Genomic DNA, 25079 nt, shown 5'->3' on the forward strand with positions numbered 1-25079 from the left:
ATGAAAGCCTTCAGACAAATACCTTAAAAAAAATAAGTGAAATTTGTAGTTAAATCCTTTGTTCCTGTCGGAAAAATTGCAAATTTACCCTAATGATTCCTCTCTAATATTCAAACATTGAATTTTTTCACCAGAGAAAAATAAATCAGCAAGTTGAAAATCACAAATAAAACCCTAGAAACTCTGAGCTGGGAATATATCATCATTCAGAAATGTTCATTCGCACAATGTGCCGAAACCATCACATAAGAGAAATTCAGCGAGTACCAGCCAGTTAAACTCAATTCAAATAACCAGAACTCGACCAGACTGATTAAAAAATATCATGTTCCTTAATATAAAAAATTACAATAATAAATAGTATTTGAAACAATTGGAAGCCAAAGTAAAGCAGAGTTCAAATATTTTTGGGCTGTTTGAGATCACCTTTATTTTTGTTTTTCTATTTTGTATTTTTATTTTATTTTGTTTTAAAAAAACATGTTCTACATGTTTAATTAGGATATCAATGTTTTTAAAAACACTGAAAATCACCTAAATATTATTTTAAGTATTTTATTTAAAAAAAAATTGAAGCATATAAAAAATGTATTAAACAATCATGTACTAAAAAAAAAATCCCAAACAGGCCCTTAGAACAACTGGAGAACCCTTCCTTTAGTAGCAGTAAGCACTCAGTTTACCAAACAGATATCAGTGATTTCCATAAACAATAGTAGTGGTGCACCAAAAATGTCCAAAAATAGCATAAAATATATTTCAACTAATAGTTGCATGGATGCTATACAAAATATTTTGCTCTTTTAAAGCTCGAATCAAGCAATTGAAATCATATTTCTAATAACTGGTTCGAATATAGCAAGATCAAATCAAAAATGTTTTTAAGGTAATAAAACATAAGCACATTTGAGTCGTTTGTAAAAGCGAAGCAGCAAGGGTGTCTATAGCAGACTATTTATCTTTTTAGTGAAATTTTCTGACAAGCGAAGCAGCAAGGGTGTCTCTATTCAGAAGAAATAGCAAAGATGCATGCTAATGCAGAAAGTTCAGGACTTCGATTTTCCAGCTTGCAGTACTTGAATCTTCTGTTGCACTTTCAAAACCTGAATAAAAAATAGAGAAATTATTGACAAATAGATCAATCACTGCATATCGTCTCATAATACTAATCAAACTCAAATCTAGAAACACATACATACAAGCCAAGCATCAAATAAGGAGCCAAAGAGAAGAGAAATGGAGATTCAGCATGGGATGTTGTAACCATTGGGATAAAATGGATTGGAAATTAAGAGGGAATTAACAAATATATCCTCCATTAGCTTTTACAAAAAGGGCAAAAGCAACATGCCATCAAAAACTAAGATTAGCTCATGCTCTACCTATTACCTTATGAACCAATTACATCGTTATAGCTCTATCTAGAAATTAAATTATCTTAACCATATTTTGTTTTAGCTGCAAGAGGTAAAAACCATATTAAGGTTGGCTCCAACGCTACTCGTTAGCCAGATGAGCCCAACCCACAAGGTATTCTTCAAACCAAGCACAAAAAGGGTTTTTCAATTATATCCCCATCGCTCCACCTAGAAATTGAATTCCCTTGACAACATCTTCCTAGAAAAATTGGCAAACATAAAATTAAGCTCAAGCCTTGCTTCTAGAGAACCATTAAAATTTCTCATCCAATCTCTTTTCTCTGAAAGTCGAGCAAAATCCGCAAAGAACTGTAATTTAATCACCACTAATAGATTTTCATTTGTGTCAAATTTGCACAAAATCACGACTGCTAGAAAGTCAAAATATGCAAAAGAAATAAGGGCAAAAAAGAAATTAACTCAACTAAGAAATCCAAACCTTATACTGATATAAGAAGATGACTTCCAACAAAATAAGATAGTTACACTTATAAAACGCTCAAAAAAATCACATACTCAACTTATACACACGGGTTTAAAACTAGAAAAAAAAACTCATTCAAGCAAAGTTAATAAAGTATATGCATCAGAATATCTATTTATAATACCATCATCCCAAAGTTAGAACATATGTTGACACAAGATGAACCAAATTGGATTCCAAAAGATCATTGATTTCCCATTTAAACCTTATCCCTTTATTAGGAATATATAAGTAACATAAATTAATCTCACATGAACCGAAGCCACATTTCATGAGAACATTGTGAAACAAACATTCCCAAAAAAAAAGTGATAAACAATCGTGCCCATGTGAAATAGAAGCAAAATCTCCCACCTATCTCCCATTCCACGTGATAACAAAATCCTTTGACAGCATAAATAATCATAGCAATAGATATCTGGAACACCAAATCCGTAAAAGGTGCTAAAGTCCAAGCAGCATCCACAAGTAGCATTTGAATTGAACTTGAAAGTAGGACTTAACGGTATCTAAAAACCAAACCAACCATATCACAAACCAAGTCATATATCCCAACCTAATATTAGTAAAAAGCAAACAGAACCATTCTCAAACCAATCATTAAAGTTATGTCCCACCCAAGGTAATGAAATAACAAAATAGAATAAAATAAAAATAAATAAACTGTACTCAGATCACTGCTTTATTTGAAGCTTCCGATTAGAATCAACACACATTTCCACATATGCCCCTCTCCAACAAATTCGACTCTGAATTTAGCATTTAATAATCATCATGCAAATCTAGACAAAATTTGTGTTTATTGCAAGTAATTAAGAGTCATCACAGGCAAGATATCCCCACCAATGAACAAGATGCCCCTAGAAGCCACCATAACCAGTGGACATAATCTCATCATCTAGAATAGCCCCACTAACAAGCTGTATAGAATTACTTGGTAGAGAGTCAGATATGGATTCACAATGAAAGGACAAAATAATCAAATAAAACAATTAATAGTAGGTTCAAGAAATAAACTCACATCAAACTGATAGAAAGTTGGATTACTATGAAACTGTCTTAATATTTTAAATCTCCATGCTACCTCCAATGCAATGCAAAATTTAAAATGACTAGCTCATGGAGATCATTCTACATTAAATGCCTCAAGTTTAAACTCAGCAAACGCTCTATTAACATCAACAAAAAAAAATTGTAATTGTCATATCTAAAAGCCACTTTTCTACAAATATCCTATTGCAAGTTATGCATATGTATCAGACCAAGAATCAATAGGAAGGTTGACAAGATATATACATTTTATAGGTTGAAACCTTGAGCTAATTTACAATAAACTCTCGTCAATAGACATATTGACAGAACAAATATATGCAAACTCAACCATAAATAATATTAATCTCATTGTAATACATGATCTTTGATGACAAAGAAGATCTCACCAGCTTCTACTTATTATTTCAGTTTGTTCATCAGTTTGTGGGTGATTGTCAGTTAAAATTTGATGTTATGTTTCCATTTTTTCCGCCAAAAAAATAACTCTCAACTTCCCAGTTAGAAATAGTTATTTAAGGTTACCCACGTAATTTGAAAACTTAATTGAAATACAATTCAGCAATATATGCTGCCTCAACAATTTAATGGTATTCTATGAATTATGAAATAAGCTGAAATAGTTATTTAAGATTAATCACATAATTTGAACACTTAATTGAAATACAATTCAGCAATATATGCTGCCTCAACAATTTCATGGTATTCTATGAATTATGCAATAAGGTCCTTCAAAAATTTTACTACTACAAGAGTAAAATCATCCCTAAAGGTAGCTGCGCATGATAAACCCAAACATAAAATCCATACTTATTGCTTCTTACAGTTTACATGGAATTGGCAAAAGGAGTACGCGAGCATGTATTATGTTTCCTAGCTTTAGTAAACTAGCAAGTCATATATTATGACACAATACATGCCGCATCTATTTTTTTAGAATTGACTAGAAAAAGCAATCAGTTATTGAGATGTCATATTCCTAACAAATGTCCGAAAGCATCCCCAACATTTAATTTTAGAATTGAAAAAGTCTCTTCAAGTTGAATCAGGAATACAAAGGACTCCTAAATAAATAATCATCTTTATGCATGTAATCTTGACTACACATAAATAAGTAATTTTTTATGTCTTGATAAATCTTCCCGAAATCTTATAAGTGGCATAGATCATTTTATATAATCAAAATTAATCATGCTAACCTATAATGTCTGTAGAAATATAAAAGTTGTACTTAAAACATCAATAGATTCATTCTCACTTCCAGCACAATATTTAAGAGCATGAATAATCCTATAAAAATTCAATCAATTTAGCATGAATGTATCCCAACTTTTTCTGGGAACTAAATACATCGATTAGAAGATAATGTCTTGAATTATAATGAGCTTGCAATAAATCGTAAAGCCCATTATCACTGTTTGAATATTTACGCCTAGAAACATTTATTTCTTAACGTAATGAGATAATCTTTCTAACTTAATACTCCTCCAATACTGGATACCAGACACAACTAAGAAGTCCTCAAAACCTTATGAAACTCGACTGAAACACACGTGCTTTGAATTTTCTCTTTGATATCATCAAAAGCATGATTAACTGTCTTTATCCATTCAAATTCCCTTCTTTAGACAATTAGTAATTAAAACTATATGATAAAACTAATCACTTTCATGGAGTATCAATAAAACTTTGAATATCGATTTTTGTCCAACCACTAAATGTGTTTGCCCTTATCAGAATAAAAAAATAATACATATACAAAAAATCCTAATCAAATCATATATGGACTCACAACATAATATTTTTTTTTTCAAATTCCAATACAGCTTCTTTGCATCTAAAATCACAAATACTCTCTTAATAAAATCAAAAAATTATCTTGTCTGGCTATAAATTAAAGTATCGTCAAAATAAACCAATATAAATATAGCATATGGTAGCAGTACATGGCTCATTATCCTCATAGAAGTACCATGTGCATTTATTATTCAAAAATGCATCACAAACCATTCATATATGCCAATTAGAATTTTAAAATTTTATTTTATTAAGCATCCCCCCTTTGATTTAACCTAATGATAGTAATCCTCAAATCAATATTAGATAACATCGTAGCGCCTACTTCTCATTCTTTCTAGTAAATCATCCAAATGAATATAGAAAATCTATATTTAATAGTGATTATATAGAGGGCTCAATTGCCTACACATATATGCCAACTTTTACCTCTCTTAAGTGAAATCAAAACATGTGCAAGGGCATTTACTATCTGTCGGCCATTTTTTTTTAAACTTCGTGGTTTAAAAAAAATAGTGATTTTGTGATTTTGAAAATAATTTAAATATGAATAACACCCTTTTTATTTTAAAATGTAACATTTTAATTTTAAAATATGTAAGACCAAACGAATCTCACATTTTAAACAACTTAAATAATTGAATACAATACTACAAGTAATACACTTATCCCGAAAGATAAATATATCACTTGTAATAGGGATTGAATCATCTAGATTAAAAAATTTGTGACATCCGTTTTAGTCTGCGAAATATTTCTATAAAAAGGCCAACAAGTTCCCCTATCCAACATAAGAAAAATTAGATAGGATTTATTTTATATGGGTTCCTGATTTCCTATAGAGGCAAACCCCTATAGTTAATTACATCTTAAATGATCGAAATTATTTAAGAAAACTCTCGATTAAGATCAGGTGGTTTTGTTTTCAAGTTTTCAAAGTTTAGGTTTTCACGATTGGACATGGGAAAATCAAATAGGAATTACTCAAAATAGGAACAATTATTTAAGGAATCCAAAGGGAAGAAAAGTAGAGGATATCACAGATCCAGGAGAAACCCTGGAGATGTCCCAACTATCCTATTGTTTGAATTTATCTTTTGAAATGATTTAATTTGATATTTCAATCCTGTAAATTATTTATGAATTAGGACTTATGTTTACACACTTATGTTTACACAATATCGGACACAATATCGGATTGTGCAAATAACCTAAAAAGATGGGAGGATTTACACCTTATCGCACGGTAACCTCGGAATCTTAAAGTGTTAGGACTTATAATTGTACAACGAAGTTGTACAAAAAGCCTAAAGAGTGATCCTATATGTTGTTATTTAAACTAAAAAAAGGTGATAGGTGATATGAATATGTTTATGTGATGTGTTTTTATGTTTAGCTGCTGCAGATCCACCTTGAAGTTGTTCCTCGTTGTGCTGCCCACGGTATTCGCTCCAAACTCTTCGTAGTAGCATCTCCTGGTTCAGTTTTAGTTTTGAACATGCTCCTAACCACTAGGTTATTTTATACTAAGGCATAGCATATCAAAGCATATCAAAGTAACTAAGCACAAAGTAACTAAGCATGCAGTGTGAAAGAAAACTAACAATGTATTGTACAGTAAAAAGGAAAGACAGTATAACATACTGAAAGAAGAGTATAACATGTTATAAAAAGTAGTATAACAGGATACAAAAGCAATATAACATGCTGGGAAAATAAAATGTTGTAATATAAATTAAACTTGTACACCTGACAGGTTCATTGCTCCCTTAAGTTTAGCTATTATGCGCTGTGTAAAAGAGTAAAGTACGACCTGAAAAAGACTTAACAGAAACAGGTAAATCGTAGGAAAAAAACAAACAAATAAAATGAAATACAATATCACATATAAATGACCAATAAAAAGAGTTTTATATGTGATAAGATATTGGAATGTCCCCAATTGCCAAGAGGACTTGAGTGTAAGACAAACTCAAATCCCGGAGCATTGAGTTTCAGTTTTGGTCAAGTTAAGACAATAATTTTATTATTTGATTTAATTAAATCAGTCATGAATCACGATCTAGTGCACCCTCATACCTAGTGTCCTAATTATCTCATGAACTGGGGTCAGATGCCTGGCTTCTTAGGATCATTTGAACATTAGAAGGATTAACTCTCTCAATGTGTGCTCCTAAGATCTAGGAAGCCTACACTTTAATTTGGGTCTGAAGTGTTCTAAAATGTCTAACTTCAATTAAGTGTCCTTCAACTAATCCTCGAACATCTTTAGATCAAACTTAGCTCGCTATCAGACTTTTAAAACCTAGGGGGTAAACCTTTAGTTCTGGCAAAATAGTTGTGAAGTGTGCTTCAATCCTAGTTAGGACATTCTTTGAATTTACGATTTTATATTTCATATGCAAAAAGAAACGATAGATGGTTCACTATTCTATCCACTCTTTAGATTTTATCACATCGAAGATCCAAATCTTATTTTTAAATTTTCTCTCCCTTTCTCTTTCTCTCTTATTTTCCTTAAGACTGTGAATCATTTCTGAATATAATTAAATCGAAAATTCTCAATTAAATCAAAAAATCTCATTTTTTAAAAAATAAAATAAACTAAACGAAAACGAGACCGATTCATTTTTAAAACCAAGTCAAATCAATGAAACTTAAAGTAAAATCATGAATGTATCGGTCTAAAACGATTAAATTCGTCAAACAGAAAATAATCGGATCAATCCCGAGAAGGATATCCTTTCCAAGTGGCAATTTTATGGATTTCCAAACCCTTTTATAAATCAAATTTGATATTAATCCCAAAATGAAGCTTCAAGAGCTTTGAATCAATCTTAGAAAGATATCATTTTCTCACTTTTTTATCAACGCGTGACATTTTCATGAATTTTCAAACCCCTTTGTAAATTCAATTTTACATCAACCCTATATTTTTTTTTAAATGAAATTGTACAAGCTCTTTCACATTTCATAAAAGAAGAGACCCAAATTATTGGAAGAAATAATTCTATCCTTCTAGAAAAACATGCTGATGTCAAAAATAATTTAATCCCAACCTCCATCAAAAATTTATAATGAGATATAAATCCAACATTGTGTAAAAAAGAATGCTCTCGAGTAAGATTCAAATATCATAACAAACTCACGAGTAAGGGCCAAAAGGAAGGCTCCAAAGGCAACAGCACCAAACAATACCCAAAATCAACACAATAGGTATCAACTTATCTTTATTTGAGCTTGAATTAATCATTAAAGAACCATAGCGGGAAGCTCATGACCAGGCTAAAATAAGGAACAAATCAAATTCCAGCCAATTCCAACATTGAACACAACATACAGGGGTTAGTCACGAGTAGAAAGCAACAAAAGAGAACCGTAAGGCAACATCCACCAATTGAGGCTCACGGCTAAGGCCTGGAAAAGAAGCAAGACAACCACCAAACCAGCCCCCAAACAATGATTTAATTAAGCCCTAAATTAGCTCACGGCTAAGGCCTGGAAAAGGAGCAAAACAGCCACCAAACTAGCCTCAAATAATGATTTTATTAAGTTCTAAACTGGAATAAGGGAAAAGAGCAAAACAGTCACCCAATCCACCCCAAATAAATTCTCAAAAAAGTTCACATGTAAAACTAGGGAGGAAACAAAAACAACCGCCAAATCGTGCCCAAGAAATTGGGCAAATCGAGTCCATCACGAGGGACAAACCAAATCTAGCAAAAAAGAAACGAAACAGTAAAGTATTTCAGCTAACATAAATCACTAAAAGGAGCCCAAACTGAGCCCAAGAACATGGCCAACCTAGCCTCAAACATAATTTCCAACTCTTAAAAGCAATTTTCAACATATATTTTAATAAGGGGCAGCAAGAGAAGCAAAATGTGAGCCCCAAATGTAATTTCCAGCATTTGAAAATAACTTCCAGCATATATTTCAAAAAAGGACAGCAAGAGAAGCAAAATGTGAGCCCCAAATATAATTTCCAGCATTTAAAAAAAATAAATTCCAGCATATATTTCAACAAGGGGCAACAAGAGAAGCTAAATGTGAGCCCCAAATGTAATTTCCAGCATTTAAAAATAATTTCCAGCATATATTTCAACAAGGGGCAGGAAGAAAAGCAAAATATGAGCCCCAAATGTAATTTCCAGTCTTTAAAAATAACTTCTAGCATATATTTCAACAAGGGGACAGCAAGAGAAGCAAAATGTGAGCCCCAAATGTATCCATATGAAAGTCCAAGCTCAAAAAAGTCCAAGCTCAAAATTTTTCTTTACAACAAAAAAAAAAAGAATCTCTTTTTTCTTTACAACATAAATAAGTATTAATTGTACTTTCTTTCATCTTTACCAATCATGTGCAAAACGATGTATTCTATCTTCTCCAAACCAACCAAAAAGAATCACGAAGAGTTTTCAAACATTTCTTTCAAAATTCGCATGACATGATGAAAAACAAAGAAGAGCTCCATAATATTTTGTTCAAGTCATCAAAAATGTGAATTCAACAAGCATTTGAACATGTGAAATCCAAAATCAGCGAAACTAATAATAAAGAGATGCTCCAAATATTTTCTCCTAAGCATGCTTAGAAAACTATTCAAGTATGGAGCAAAAGGGAGACTCCCAACTACCATTCTGTGTGCAAGCTACAAGTTTGACCACAAATCCTTCTAATTTTTTTTTTTTAAAAGAAACATTGAAGCTAGAACAAGCAACCAAGTCAACAACCCATAGTAATGAATAGCTAAGGGAGGAAGGGATACTTTGCTTGAATTTTTTTTCAAGAGAAGAACGAGAAAAGAACAGCACCCCAAGAATACCAAGCCACTTAAGAAGAAACAGCCAGGGACTCCAAAAAAAGGAAAAAGGAAAATGGCAGCACTTCCTCTTTCCTTTCAATTTTCGGCCAACACTCCTTCAAGCTTTGCCCAAGAGAAGGCAAGGCATTCTCAACGCCTCAAATACACACACACAAAATGAAGAATCGAGACCCAAAAATGGCAGCACCTCCCCCACTCAAAGCAAAATTCGGCTAACCCTAAGGAACTCCCCAAATGAGGTTTTTATAGCAAAAGAGGGAGGAGGAAAATACTATCCCTCATCTGGGCGGTGAGTTGAGCCAAGGGAAGCGACAAACCTCACGTGGGGAGAGGACGATAGAGGCGAGGATTTGTCGTAGAGCAGCTCGCGTGGCACGACGTGGAAGCTTTTCGCAGGGCGGCAGGCGTACGAGGAGCGGGACCGCGGGCCGAATTTTTGCGATCGGAGAGGGGGGCTCGGTCGGTTCGGCTAGGGCTCACGATCAAAGAGGAAGGAGAAGGGCTCGGTCACAAACGGGAGAGGAAGGCGAGCGATTGAGAGAACTGTGGGATTAGGGATTTAGGTTTTGAAAAAAAAAAGAATTATACATATTCCATGTGCGGCGCCCTAGCAAAATGGGTGTCCTCCTTCGGTAATTTCGACATTCCAGACGCACCGGTGCAGTCTGTTTTGCTTAAGAAAAGGTAGAATTTGATATGAAATTGAATTTGAGTTGGGTTCCCAATCGGGAACCCACAGCTCGAGAAAGATTTTGTGAATGAATGAGTTGAGAATGAAATGATTTATCACAAGTTTGCAGCATTTGATTTAATCGAGTGAGAAGATTAACTTAAGAAAGAAGGTAAGGGGGCCACCAACAAGGGGTTTACGCCAAAAGACCACCATCAAGGGATTTACGTCGAAAGAGGGTCACCAACAAGGGGTTTACGCCAAAAGAGAGCCACCAACAAGGCGTTTATGCCAAAAGACCACCAACAAGGGATTTACGTCGAAAGAGGACCACTAACAAGGGGTTTACGCCAATGGAGGGCCACCAACAAGGGGTTTACGTCAAAAGAGGGCCGCCAACAAGTGGTTTACGCCAAAAGACCACAAATAAGGAATTTACGTCAAAAGAGGGCCACCAACAAGAGGTTTACGCCAAAAGACCACCAACAATGGATTTATGTCGAAAGAGGGCCACCAACAAGGGTTTTACACCAAAAGAGGGCCACCAACTAGGGGTTTACGCAAAAATTTAAGGCTTCAATATTAATTTAACTTATTATAATTTATAAATATATATTTTCAAATTTATTTATATTAGAGATTTTCTTTATTTTATTTTGCATCGTTCCATGTTCATTGCAAGACTGAATTAACATTTAATTTGATATCCTTAAATCAATCGCATCATATGCCAAAATGAAATCTTCATTGATCTTCCAAAATCTGATATATCGGGATACAATCCAATCGCAAAATGAACTTGATCGAAACAAATTGTAGACTTTTAATGTCATGTCCATCCTTCTAACCTCTCGGAGTTATGTAGAAACTAGCCCTTCCTACAAAGGTATGTTCCGGAACAAAAGTCCCCCTCACGTACACTTTGAGGCGTACATGTTTCATAATTCCAAGGGTCGAAGTCCCTTGAGCTCTGGATCAGACTGATATCCAAATGGTACTTTATTGTCATCCATTTTTTTGAAAGTAATTGATATTCTTTTTTGCGGAACCCCTGATACACAATGTTTTGTCACATCTGCTTCATTTCCTTTGAGAACCAGGACCGAGCCAACAGGAAGAGGAATTTTCACTGCTCCAAGAAATTCAGCTGGACCAACCACCCGTATTTCTTTCCCAAAAATTATATTGCATTTGTTGACAAGAGACAATGCAGAAGGGTCTCACGAAATCGTGGTTATCAATATGAGGTGGTATACAATCCCCCTCTTCATAAATATTGATTATGCAGTTGTTTGGTACACTATTTGCTGATAAAATACGTCATTCTACCATCTTTTTTATCATCCTTTTCATAAGCGGTGGTAATGAATCAACTTTATCATGACGAGGATTCCCTCTTTTATCATATGCATAATTATAGCAACATCCAAACTAAATTGTGATCCTGCTCTTACCTTTCATCCACTTTCGGGGCTCTGAATTGGTTTTTTTCTTCAACAGGCCTTCCCGTCCGCTTTCTCTGAAATCAAAAATATATTTCACAATTCTTTTCTGTTCATTTTTGAAAAAGACGTCAGTATGTAATTCCAATCCTTTCAAAATATTGACATAACTGTCTCGTATCCTTTCAAAATACTCAAAATTTTGTTTTCGCACTTTCTGGAATATTGTCAATTCCTCTTCAGAAATTATCTGCAATCTCCTGGGTTGAACGTACTGCGGGATGTATGGCTCTATATCTGGATGTTCCTCACTTCTTTGAATAGTCGGGATTATAACACATTCCTCCTGATGAGCATCATATTCCACATATTCATCACGAAAACCAGCCAGGGGATATTCTTGCAGAGTAGTCTCCATAATTGAATTTGGTGGAATTTGCCTTCCTGCCGCAGTTTGAAGCGGAACATTCTGGATTATTTGCTCAGGCATTTCTTCTTTATTTTGAGAAATCAAATCATGATTCGAAGTCGTCTCCTCAGCTTGTCTTTTTGCTAGTTGTACGAGTGTTTTGCGCTTCTTTTGACTCGCAATCCTGCGTTGGGTGTGGGTCAACGGCACTTTTCTCGGCAGATTTGTTGGAGAGCTGATAAGCTCTCCTTCTGCAGTTAAAACCATTGATCGCTTCTGCCCAACTCTTCCTGACGGATGATCATCATTTTCTCGAGTCTCCTCTCCATTTTCATGTTTTCTTTTCTTTGCAGTGGTGTCAATTTCGTTACTTTTAAAAGTGGGCACTGGCTTCAAACCTTCCATCTCCTTTGAGCTGACAACAATTAGCAGGGGTCCCTCATATTCCAACTTGACTTGCTCAAAGTCCAAGTCGAAATCAATGATGGCTCCCTGTGCCACCTCTTCTTTGTTTAATGCGAGATTTAAGTCATTCTTAAAAGAGAAAATCAGTCTTCCGTTCGACATTTCCCTGCAAAAGACAGGAGAAACGTCAGCACGTTAATAATCAAATGAACAGGAACAATGACTAATTATTATTTAAAAAGTAATTTAGTTCATGTTTGAATTTGGGAAAAACAAAGAAAATTTATTATTATGGGAACTCATCTTGTCTTGTTAATTTTATTACAATGTTATTGGACCCAGTCACTAAAAGTTATCGCATCTGCGTATCATAAGACCTGCAACCGGGTCCCCTGAAACGTCGCGACGCGTAGTAGTTTTTCAAGTATCCTGCATTAATTGGGAGCATGTCTTTCGCCCTTACAATCCACTAACTGATAAGACCCTCCAAAATAAACTTTTTCGACCACGTACGGTCCCTCCCAGGTTGGCTCAAATTTTCCCCCTATCTTACGATGTGCAAGAATAGGTCTCCTGAGAACCAGGACTAAATCACCAATATTGAAAATCCTAGGGCGGACCAGTTTATCGTGGGCATAGATCATTCTGGCTTGGTAGAGCTCCAAATTCTGCTGTGCTACTAGACGGTCTTCTTCGAGGGCTTCTAACTCTTCTAATCGGAGTCTAGCATTGTCCTTTATTGTGATTTTGTTGGCTACTGCAATTCTGAGAGAAGGTAACTGAACTTCCAAGGGAATGACGGTCTCGGACCCGTATACAAGTGCATATGGTGTGGCCTGAGTTGGAGTTCTGACAGTCGTCCTGTATGCCCACAGAGCTTCTAATAACTGCTCATGCAATCCCCTTTTATTTTCGTCCAATGTCTTTTTCAGAATCTGCACGAGAGTTTTGTTAAAAGCCTCTGCCAATTCGTTTGCTCTAGGGTAGTAGATGGCAGAATATCTTCAATCTATTCCGTGTCGTTTAATAAAATTGTTGATCTTCGTATTTTTAAATGCTGAACCATTATCTGAGATTACCCTTCGTGGAACACCGAAACGATATACTATGTGAGACTTAAAGAATTGAAGAACATGATGCACTGTGACTTCTCTTAAAGGTATTGTTTCTGCCCATTTTGAGAAATAATCTGTTGCAGCAAGAATAAAACGGTGTCCTTTTGACGACGGAGGGTCTATCGGGTCCACTATATTTGTGCCCCAACACTCGAATGGCCATGACACTATTGTAGGATGCAGCACATTCGGAGGTTGGTGTAAGACCACTCCGTGTATTTGACATTGGTGACAACCTCTGGCAACTTCCATGCAATCAGGGCTAATCAGTGATCATCGTCGGCCAGTAGTAACTCATTCTTTTTATTTTCATTTTCATTTTCGGGCCTGACTGATGTGCATGACAGAGATAAAATTAATTTTCTTGATGATGTCTTAGTCTCTAGATTGTCTCAAGCATCTTAGGCACCTCAGCCAGCCACATTTGATCGAATGATCTTCAATATAAAACATCGTCCACTAAAGCGTACGACAACGCTTTCTTCTTGATTTGATGAGCCACTGATTTATCCTCTGACAATTTCTCGGATTTAAGATATTCTATGAATGGTTCTCGCCAATCATTAAAATCTTCTGCAAACGCAGTCATTGTATATTCTACTTCAAGCTTTTGTAGAACATCCATGCTGATTTTAGAAAGTATTTGTCGTCCTTTCACAGTGATATCAATTGAATTTTCTGGTGGGCATGTTAACTCTTTCGCAAGTTTTGCTAAAGCATCCGCATGAGCATTATCTCTTCTCGGCATCTGCTATATTGTTACATTTGGGATTTGCTCCAACAATTTCATTGTATAATTAAAGTACTGTTCCAATTTTGGTTTCAGAATCTTGTATTGCCCTGCCACTTGCTGGATAATGAGTTGTGAATCACCAAATATTTCAATGTCTGCTATTCTCATTGAAATTGCTAACTCCAATCCGGCGATTAAAGCCTAATATTCGGCCTCATTATTCGTACAAGGCTCTGTTAAATGATAGGAGTACCTTAGTAACCCTCGATCTGGTGTTATGAATATCAGGCCAACTCCTGCTTTGCCAGGTATTACTATCCCTAAATCTTTATCTCTTTGTGATGACGAAGCTCCGTCAAAGTACATTTTCCAAATTTGAGAATTGGAGGCTTGTATATTCATTATTTGCTCATCTGGTATATCATCATTGAGAGATGAATCGGCTGACAACGGATGCGCTGCGAGGAAATCTGCTAAAATTTGTCCTTTAATAGCGCGAAGAGGTACAAATGTTATGTTAAATTGCAATAGAATCATTGATCATCTTGCTAATCTTTAAAGCCGCAGTATAAAGTATCAAAGGTCTACCCGAAATCGGGGCTGCCAACACAGGTGGCGCCATTAAATACCAAAAGCCCTTTGGCACTTATCATCCCAGATATATTTAGCGTCCTTTTTTACTAGTGCCGAAAAGAGTTTACACATTCCTGACAAATTAGAAATAAAGTGTCTTAAATATGTCAATTTCCCTTGAAAAGATCGTAACTGTTTTAAACTCTTAGGGGGTGGCATTTCTAATATCGCTTTAATCTTTTCTGGGTCGATTTCGATCCCCCGGTGACGGACAACAAATCCAAGGAACTTCCCAGAAATGACATAAAAGGCGCACTTTAGGGGATTCATCTTGAGATTAAATCGTCGCAATCGTTCGAAGACAATCCTCAAATCATACAAATGATCCTCCTTCTGGTTACTTTTAATGATCAAATCATCCACATAGCATTCGACTTGATTGTGAATGAGGTCATCAAAGATTTCCGTCATGGCTCTCTGATAAGTTGCTCCGGCGTTCTTCAGTCCAAATGGCATTACGGTGTGGCAGTAAATCCCAATTGGAGTTCTGAAAGCTATGAATGTTGCATCTTCCGGTGCCATCTTGATTTGGTTATACCCGGATGATACATCCATAAATGAGAAAATTGCATGTGATGATGCAATATCTACCATTAGCTCTGGAATTAGTAATGGGAACTCATCCTTCGGGCATGCTTTGTTTAAATCTCTGAAATCCACGCAGATACGGATCTGAACATTCTTCTTTCTGACTGGCACTATGTTGGCTAACCATGTTGGATGTTGTTCTTCTCGTACAAAGTTAGCTTCTATCACTTTCTTAACCTCAGCGGTGACCTGCTGCTCAATTTCAAGGCGCATCCTCCTGAGAGCTTGCTTTACTGGAGCCATGGAGGGGACTATTCCAAGTTTATGAATTGAAACCTCTGGCGATAGACCTGGCATCTCCTCATAGCTCCAAGCAAAACAATCCTTAAATTCTACCAACAATTTGATGAAATCTGTAGACTCTTCATCACTGAGCAAAGAACTTATGAAAGTAGGTCTAGGATCTTCCTCTGACCCTATATTTATTTCTCTTAACTTATCAACAGTCGACTTAATTTCCTCTTCAAACTCTGCAGGGGTATCTTCTATTCCAGATTTCTCAGGATCATCTTCTTCTTCAAAGCAACATTCATTGGGATTACTAATAACAACCAAGCAAAATTCTGCATCACTGACCGGCCCTACCGTGCTGAAACCAAGGCCTTCTTTCGATTTAGAATCTCGATTTTTAGTATTCCACAATTCTTCAAAAAGTTGCAACCTGTCTTTTGATAACTTATATGGTACTAAGCCACGTTGAGCAAGCTTTTTAACACATGGAGAGCAATAATCAAAAGGTAATTCCATTAATTCATTTGAAACATCTTCTTCCAAATCTACATCAATTTTAGGACCAGAAGTAGAAGAACCACGATAGAATTTTATTGGTTTTGATCCCCCACCACGCACTTCCTTGATCTCCAAACCCTCAATTTTTTTAGAATTAATAGGGGTTAAGGTCATGGCCTGCACGTAGTGGTTGATTCTGTCATACATTGACTTGTACTCATCTTTTTCATTTTCCTTTTTCTCATCTTTTTCATTTTCTTCCAAAGAAATTTCAAAACGTGGCGTCTTCTGGCGTATCATCATTGCATTTTTTTCCGGTCTTCTATTCTTCTGAACTTTCTTCTAACTCAATGTTGTTAGTCGGATTCATTTGTTCAATAATCTTTCCAACTCTTCCTCGTCCTCGTCCCCGGCCTTGATCTCGGATGCGAGGACTAAAAGAGTTTCCAATTTCTCGTTTCAGAGGAATGGTGGAAGATCGTTGAACCGGCACCCGACTACTCGGCTCTGGTAGTACTCTTAGATCTTCAACCTTTCTTGATACGACATCTCTGGAGAAAACTGTCTTTTTCACGGGAGCGTAGTAAGCAGCATCTTCATGAATTCCGATCTCATGCACTGAGAATGGCTGCAAGTCCTCTTGTCCTTCTTCAAAATATTTTATACACTGGTGCAATGACGAAGGGACCATCTTATTTTCATGAATCCAAGGTCGACCCAGTAGGGCATTGAAAGAAGTTTCTGAATCAATGATATGGAACTTTGTGGTTGTTACTAGATCACCAATTTTTATGGATCCAATAGCTCTCTCTCCTTTCTGGTTGAAACCTCTTAACATCATTTTATCGGTGGAGAGCTTATGGATGTCAATTTCCAAATATAATATGCTAAAGATATGCTAAAGTCCGTAGATTCATTATGTTAATTGATGCTCCTGGATCATGAATCTTCCAATGTTAACTGAAATATACATAGGTCGGTTATGATCGGCAGTTCCAAGCAACAAATCCTCATCTGTGAAAGTAACACTGGGTTGTTCTTTTAACGAACAGGCCTCATCCAAGGAGTCGCAGGCCAAATGGGCTAAGCAAATATCTGGGTCAAGTAAAGCCTTGATTAATGCCTCTCTCATCTCCTTTGACAGGATCAGAGCATCGTAAATGCTTAGTTTGGCTGGTAACTTCCTAAGATGTGCCAGAACGTTGTATTCCACCTTATTATTTGTATTTCCAGTTTCTTCTTGAGTAGGCAATTCTTCCACTGGTGGAGTTGTCTCATTTTGGGTAAGCATTTGTTTTCCTTTCACCCCCGGATCCGTTACTGGCGGTAATACTTTTCCTCTTCTTAAATATACTTTTGTTATCTCTTGTGTTTCTTGAGTTGGACCCGGTGGTCTCTCTTTTGCCACAGCCACCCATTCTTCCAAAGATGTTTCTGAATCTGAAGCTTCCAATTCAATTGCTATTGGCTTTCCTCGGAATTCAAAGGAGGGTGCTTCACTTTCTGCACTATCATAGCCTGTATCATTAGCCTCTTCACTAGCCATATTAACGAGTTCGTTGGGATTTTGTATGATTTGAGGATCATCATAAGCATCGAGATTCGAATTAGGTTGAACGTTAATTATGTTATCACCATCATTACCCGAAACAGTAAAAATGTAGCCAAAATCAATATCTCTTCATTGCAAACTCCCGGAGGAGTAAAAAGAAAATCATACAAAGTTATCAGTTCGAGGAATTTCTCCCCCGCATCCGAGATAACCACTCGAAAATGTGCAGCTCCCACATTATTCTTTGCAATGTCAATCCTTTCTTCTTTGATAATTTCTTTCTTCTTTTTCTTCTCCTCTTCTGATGTGACTGACAGTTCTGGCTCTGCAGGTTGTGGAATCTGAATGGATGTTTGTGCGGACACAGTTTGAATTTGATTTAATATTTTCTTTGAAGATCTGGTCCATACAACACTCCATTCATCTAATATTTTCTTTGTGGATCTGGTCCATACAACGCTCCATTCATCATCCGTTGTGTAGGGATCAACCGGATCGACCGAAATCATATTTATGGACCATCTTTCAAGTTCCTTCAAATATTCCTTCGGGATCGTTATGTTCTCATTCTTGTAATTTCTCTCCACCCAACATTTGAAGCTGAAACAGTCTTCTATGGTATGCCCAATCAGCTTGTGGTGGAGACAATAGTTTGGATGATTTTTCTTATCAACTTCATCTGGCTTCTTGGGTTCTGGCAATATAAGTTCAGCTCTTTTCACCAAATTTCAGAACATTTTAGACACGGCCTCATCCTTAAAAGAGTAGTTTCTGTTCATCCTATCTGTCAAGGTCGGAGCCTGTCCCATGTCCGTACTGTAAGATCTCTGCTGAAACTGTCGCTGACCATAATATTGGCTATTTTGTTGAGAATGTTGAGCTTGTTGTTGATTATTCTGTTGAGGACGCTGATAATTCTGCCGAGGCTGTTCAACTTGAATCTGAATTGGTTGTTTACCTCTATCCACTGTTGCCAGCGTATCGGTCTTCTTTTCAAATGTCTTCATTGGTTTTGACTTATCAGTTTTCTCTTGGAACCCAAATTGCTTAACATCCTCTTGTAAATTTGCAGCTTTACTTAATAACTTTTCAAACGTTTTAATGGTAAATCCTTTAAGCATGAAGGCTATTGGACCGTGTATACTCTTGAGCAAGATTCCAATTGCATGTTGTTCTTGTAATTGAGGCTCGCACTTCATACTTAAATTCCTTCATTGCAGGATGTAGTCAACTAAAATTTCATTTGGTTTTTGTCGCTCTACCACAAGATCACCAATGGTGATATGATGCTGAGCTCCAGCAAACCTCTTGATAAATAAATCCTCTAGTTCTACAAAAGTCTTTACTGAGCTGTTAGGCAACTCGGCGTATCAGTCAAAAGCAACCCCTGAAAGACTATTCACAAACTAACGGCAAAGTAATGCTTCGCTACCCCCCGCATTGCAACAACTTGCCCGAAAGTGTGCAACATGCTGACAAGGGTTTCCTGTTCCATCAAATATTTTGAAAACTGGCGATACAAATCCTTTTGGATATTGGACCAAATCAAATTCCTCCGGGTATGGCCTTCCCCTTAAGACTGATGATCCTCCTTTTGATTGAGCTAAAACTTTCTGAACTTGTGCTTCCACTATTTGTTGGATATTCTTTTCTGGTATTAAAACTTCAACTGGTTCTCTTTCTGGTGGGTGATTTCTGCTAGAAAGGCCAGAGTCGTTTCTTCCTTCTGAAACGGGCACAACTTCTGCTCAATTTACCTCTGGAGAAATGGTTAGTGGAGACCGTGGTTGACTTTGCAATGTAGCAACAGCAGTCATCGTCTCCTCCAACTTCTTCGTCATCTCGGCCATCTGCTCATCTCGTATTTGGATTTCCCTTCGTAATTCGTCATGAGTGCTCGCCTCTACAGGCTATGGGGCATCACGCGATGACGAAGAGGTTGGGGTTTCAACGACAAGAATGTCCGCATATTCTCCTTCCATATCATCCATCATACTCAAATTCCTATTTTCATCACCATGTTGTTGCTCTTTTGATAATTTTGCAATATCAAGCCTAAGCTTCTCCTAGGTGCCTAAGCTTCTCCAAGGTGCCTTTAATTGAATCTCCCTTAATGACTTTCAGATCAATTGGTGGACCCTGGTGAACTTCTGTACTTGTGTTAGATCTTGTAGATTTTGGTACTTCCATTCTGGATTTGGGCTCTTCCCTGGGGTGAGAGTTTCTTGCACTTGCTGATGACTTCTGACTAGCGCCCTTAAGCCTCCAAACCTTCCCTTGAGATACTGATGACTGGAGACGAGGTGTCTCGTTGATGACATCAGTACGGCGAAGGGAAGTAGTGCCCTAGTGCAAAGATCAGATGTAACAGTAGGCAATCTCTTACCACCCACTAAGGGCGATGATCTTGATACTGATCGCGATTCATCTGATTTATGTTTCGTGGTATTGAATTTGTTAGTAGTAGTGTTGGTGATTATTCGATCTCCCAATCGAAGCTTGGCAGAAATCCGCGGTGGTGGTACCTCTTTAGGTTTCTTTTGCGGGCCTATGAACCTGTCGAGCAGATTCACATTCCTCCAATATCTTAATTTTCATCGATGTAGAAACAGCACATCCCATTTCAGCTACTGAACAATTGTCTTTTCGTGCCATTCTTTCAAAAACATGGCAAATCTATGTGAGTGTCTCAGATTTCTTTCGCTTTTCTCCTTGATAATGAGGTGGTGAAGGCAACCTGGCAGCATTTTGCGAATGCTTTCTTCTCCAGTGGTAGCAGACAGAGGATGGAACCTGCTTCCCTTAAGGTGGGGTGAAGTTTCCATTGGTTCATCTTCCAGTAAATAAGTTGCCTGTGTTGAAGCTAGCTTGGCTGCTTGTGCTTTCTGAGCCCTTAATTCCCTCCTGCGGTTCCTTCTCTGCGAACGCGTCAGTGGAGCAGGCTTAGAAGAAGAGCCAATTTTACATGTATAGATATCTCCTTCATACAGAATTTATTTTCCTTTCACAGTTAGAATAGCTGGTGCAGCGAGAGTGGAACTGATCTTCACCTTCTTAAGAGAAGGAAAATCATGGTTACCATTTAGATCGAATTCAGAGGACGGTTCCTGAACATCTGAAGCAGTCATCCTCGTTATCACATGTGGTGCTTTCCCAAGTAACACTTCAAATTTTTCAAGTCCAGACCCAAACTGAATTGTAGAAGCAATGTGGCGAGAATTCTTATCCGTTGGTACATTGAACAGGAAAGTCAAACTTAGTGACGTCATTACTCCTGTCAATTGTAGATTTTTGAGTGTTAGTACCGTTCAAGGCCTTGCAAACTCACCATCGAAGCTAAAATTAACACACTTGCTAGTGAACTGGGCATTTCTTTTGAAATTTTACGATTTTGATTTGTGTTGTTGTTTATGTTTTAATATTGAGTTTTGAAATTTCAACATTGTCGAAGAAAGGTTAAAAGGAATTTGATGTGACTTGAAAAAAAGTAACAAGTAGATTTTAGAAGAGAAATGAAGCGATTGTTAGGAGTAGGAGCGACGATTTAATCTCAAGATAAATCCCCTAAAGTGCGCCTTTGGTGTCATTTCTGAGAAGTTCCTTGGATTTGTTGTCTGTCACCGGGGGATCGAAATCGACCCAGAAAAGATTAAAGCGGTATTAGAAATGCCACCCCCTAAGAGTTTAAAGCAGTTACGATCTTCTCAAGGAAACGATCTAGCAGTTACGATCTTCTCAAGGAAAATTGGCATATTTAAGACGTTTTATTTCTAATCTGTCAGCACTAGTGTTTTCGGCACTAGTCAAAAAGGAAGCGAAATATATCTGGGATGATAAGTGCCAAAGGGCTTTTGAAGAAATTAAGCAGTATTTAATGGCGCCACCTGTGTTGGCAGCCCCGATTTCGGGTAGACCTTTCATACTTTATACTGCGGCTTTTGTCGACTCTCTTGGTGCCCTGTTAGCACAGGTTAATGATGAAGGAAAAAAAAATGTCCTTTAATACCTGAGTCGTTGTCTGATTCCGACGGAAGTAAAGTATCCACCCATCGAGAAGCATTGTCTAGCTTTAATCTTCGCCGCTCAAAAGCTTAGGCATTATATGCTCGCTCATAAGGTCCACCTGATTTCAATGGTTAATCCGTTACAATACTTAAAGACTCGGCCAACACTATCTGGAAGATTAGCAAGATGGTCAATGATTCTATTGCAATTCCTATTGCAATTCTGATTCTATTGCAATTCGACATAACATTTGTACCTCTTCGCGCCATTAAAGGACAACTTTTAGCAGATTTCCTCATAGCGCATCAGTTGCCAGCCGATTCATCTCTCAATGATGATCTACCAGGACTGTGTGGTGCTCATCAGTCAGGCCCGAAAATGAAAATGAAAATCAAAAGAATGGGTTACTACTGGCCGACGATGATCACTGACTGCATGGAAGTTGCCAGAGGTTGTCACCAATGTCAAATACACCGAGTGATCTTACACCAACTTCCGAATGGGTTGTCACCAATGTCAAATACACTACACCGAGTGATCTTACACCAACTTCCGAATGTGCGGCATCCTACAATAGCGTCGTGGTCATTCGAGTGTTGGGGCACAGATATAGTAGGCCCGATAGACCCTCCGTCGTAAAAAGGACACCGTTTTATTCTCGCTGCAACAGATTATTTCTCAAAATGGGCAGAAGTTGTACATTTCAGAGAAGTCACAGCGCATCATGTTCTTCAATTCTTTAAGTCTCACATAGTTTATCGTTTCGGTGTTCCATGAAGGGTAATCTCAGATAATGGTTCAGCATTTAAAAGCACGAAGATCAACAATTTTGTCAAACGGCGCGGAATAGATTGGAGATATTCTATCATCTACTACCCTAGAGCAAATGGATTGGCAGAGGCTTTTAACAAAACTCTCGTGCAGATTCTGGAAAAGACATTTAACGAAAAATAAAAGGGGATGGCATGAGCAGTTATTAGAAGCTCTGTGGGCATACAGGACGACTGTCAAAACTCCAACTCAGGCCACGCCATATGCACTTGTATACGGGTCTGAGGTCGTCCTTCCCTTGGAAGTTCAGTTACCTTCTCTCAGAATTGCAGTAGCCAACAAAATCATAACAGAGGATAATGTTAGACTCCAATTTTAAGAGTTAGAAGCCCTCGAAGAAGACCGTCTAGCAGCACAGCAGAATTTGGAACTCTACCAAGCCAGAATGATCTATGCCCACGATAAACTGGTCCGCCCTAGGATTTTCAATATTGGTGATTTAGTCCTGGTTCTCAGGAGACCTATTCTTGCACATCGTAAGATAGGAGGAAAATTTGAGCCAACCTGGGAAGGTGGTCGAAAAAGTTTATTTTGGAGGGTCTTATCAGTTAGTGGATTGTAAGGGCGAAAGACTTATGCTCCCAATTAATGCAGGATACTTGAAAAACTACTACGCGTCGTGACGTTTCAGGGGACCCGGTTGCAGATCTTATGATACGCAGATGCGATAACTTTTAGTGACTGGGTCCAATAACATTGTAATAAAATTAACAAGACAAGATGAGTTCCCATAATAATAAATTTTCTTTGTTTTTCCCAAATTCAAACATGAACTAAATCACTTTTTAAATAATAATTAGTCATTGTTCCTGTTCATTTGATTATTAACGTGCTGACGTTTCTCCTGTCTTTTGCAGGGAAATGTCGAACGGAAGACTGATTTTCTCTTTTAAGAATGACATAAATCTCGTATTAAACAAAGAAGAGGTGGCACAGGGAGCCATCATTGATTTCGACTTGGACTTTGAGCAAGTCAAGTTGGAATATGAGGGACCCCTGCTAATTGTTGTCAGCTCAAAGGAGATGGAAGGTTTGAAGCCAGTGCCCACTTTTAAAAGTAACGAAATTGACACCACTGCAAAGAAAAGAAAACATGAAAATGGAGAGGAGACTCGAGAAAATGATGATCATCCGTCAGGAAGAGTTGGGCAGAAGCGATCAATGGTTTTAACTGCAGAAGGAGAGCTTATCAGCTCTCCAACAAATCTGCCGAGAAAAGTGCCGTTGACCCACACCCAACGCAGGATTGCGAGTCAAAAGAAGCGCAAAACACTCGTACAACTAGCAAAAAGACAAGCTGAGGAGACGACTTCGAATCATGATTTGATTTCTCAAAATAAAGAAGAAATGCCTGAGCAAATAATCCAGAATGTTCCGCTTCAAACTGCGGCAGGAAGGCAAATTCCACCAAATTCAATTATGGAGACTACTCTGCAAGAATATCCCCTGGCTGGTTTTCGTGATGAATATGTGGAATATGATGCTCATCAGGAGGAATGTGTTATAATCCCGACTATTCAAAGAAGTGAGGAACATCCAGATATAGAGCCATACATCCCGCAGTACGTTCAACCCAGGAGATTGCAGATAATTTCTGAAGAGGAATTGACAATATTCCAGAAAGTGCGAAAACAAAATTTTGAGTATTTTGAAAGGATACGAGACAGTTATGTCAATATTTTGAAAGGATTGGAATTACATACTGACGTCTTTTTCAAAAATGAACAGAAAAGAATTGTGAAATATATTTTTGATTTCAGAGAAAGCGGACGGGAAGGCCTGTTGAAGAAAAAAACCAATTCAGAGCCCCGAAAGTGGATGAAAGGCAAGGGCATGATCACAATTCAGTTTGGATGTTGCTATAATTATGCATATGATAAAAGAGGGAATCCTGCGGGGATTATTCATCATGATAAAGTTGATTCATTACCACCGTTTATGAAAATGTTGATAAAAAGATTGGTAGAATGACGTATTTTACTAGCAAATAGTGTACCAAACAACTGCATAATCAATATTTATGAAGAGGGGGATTGTATACCACCTCATATTGATAACCACGATTTCGTGAGACCCTTCTGCATTGTCTCTTGTCAACAAATGCAATATAATTTTTGGGAAAGAAATACGGGTGGTTGGTCCAGCTGAATTTCGTGGAGCAGTGGAAATTTCTCTTCCTGTTTGCTCGGTTCTGGTTCTCAAAGGAAATGAAGCAGATGTGACAAAACATTGTGTATCAGGGGTTCCGCAAAAAAGAATATCAATTACTTTCAAAAAAATGGATGACAATAAAGTACCATTTGGATATCAGTCTGATCCAGAGCTCAAGGGACTTCGACCCTTGGAATTATGAAACATGTACGCCTCAAAGTGTACGTGAGGGGGACTTTTGT

At 37.2% G+C, this 25079-nt stretch overlaps 1 protein-coding gene across 1 annotated transcript in view; it reads right to left on the bottom strand.

Moving 5' to 3' along the window:
* Positions 1–817: 817 nt before the first annotated feature.
* The window catches only part of LOC110027559 (prefoldin subunit 6), a 43714-nt gene continuing 19452 nt past the window's right edge, over positions 818–25079 (bottom strand). The window contains exon 5 of the mRNA XM_020729048.1: positions 818–1103. Within this exon, the coding sequence (XP_020584707.1) occupies positions 1047–1103 (57 nt within the window). The 3' untranslated portion in view covers positions 818–1046. The remainder of the gene's footprint in view (positions 1104–25079) is intronic.

Source organism: Phalaenopsis equestris, unplaced genomic scaffold (assembly GCF_001263595.1).
Source record: "Phalaenopsis equestris unplaced genomic scaffold, ASM126359v1 Scaffold000428, whole genome shotgun sequence".
Taxonomy (NCBI): domain Eukaryota; kingdom Viridiplantae; phylum Streptophyta; class Magnoliopsida; order Asparagales; family Orchidaceae; genus Phalaenopsis; species Phalaenopsis equestris.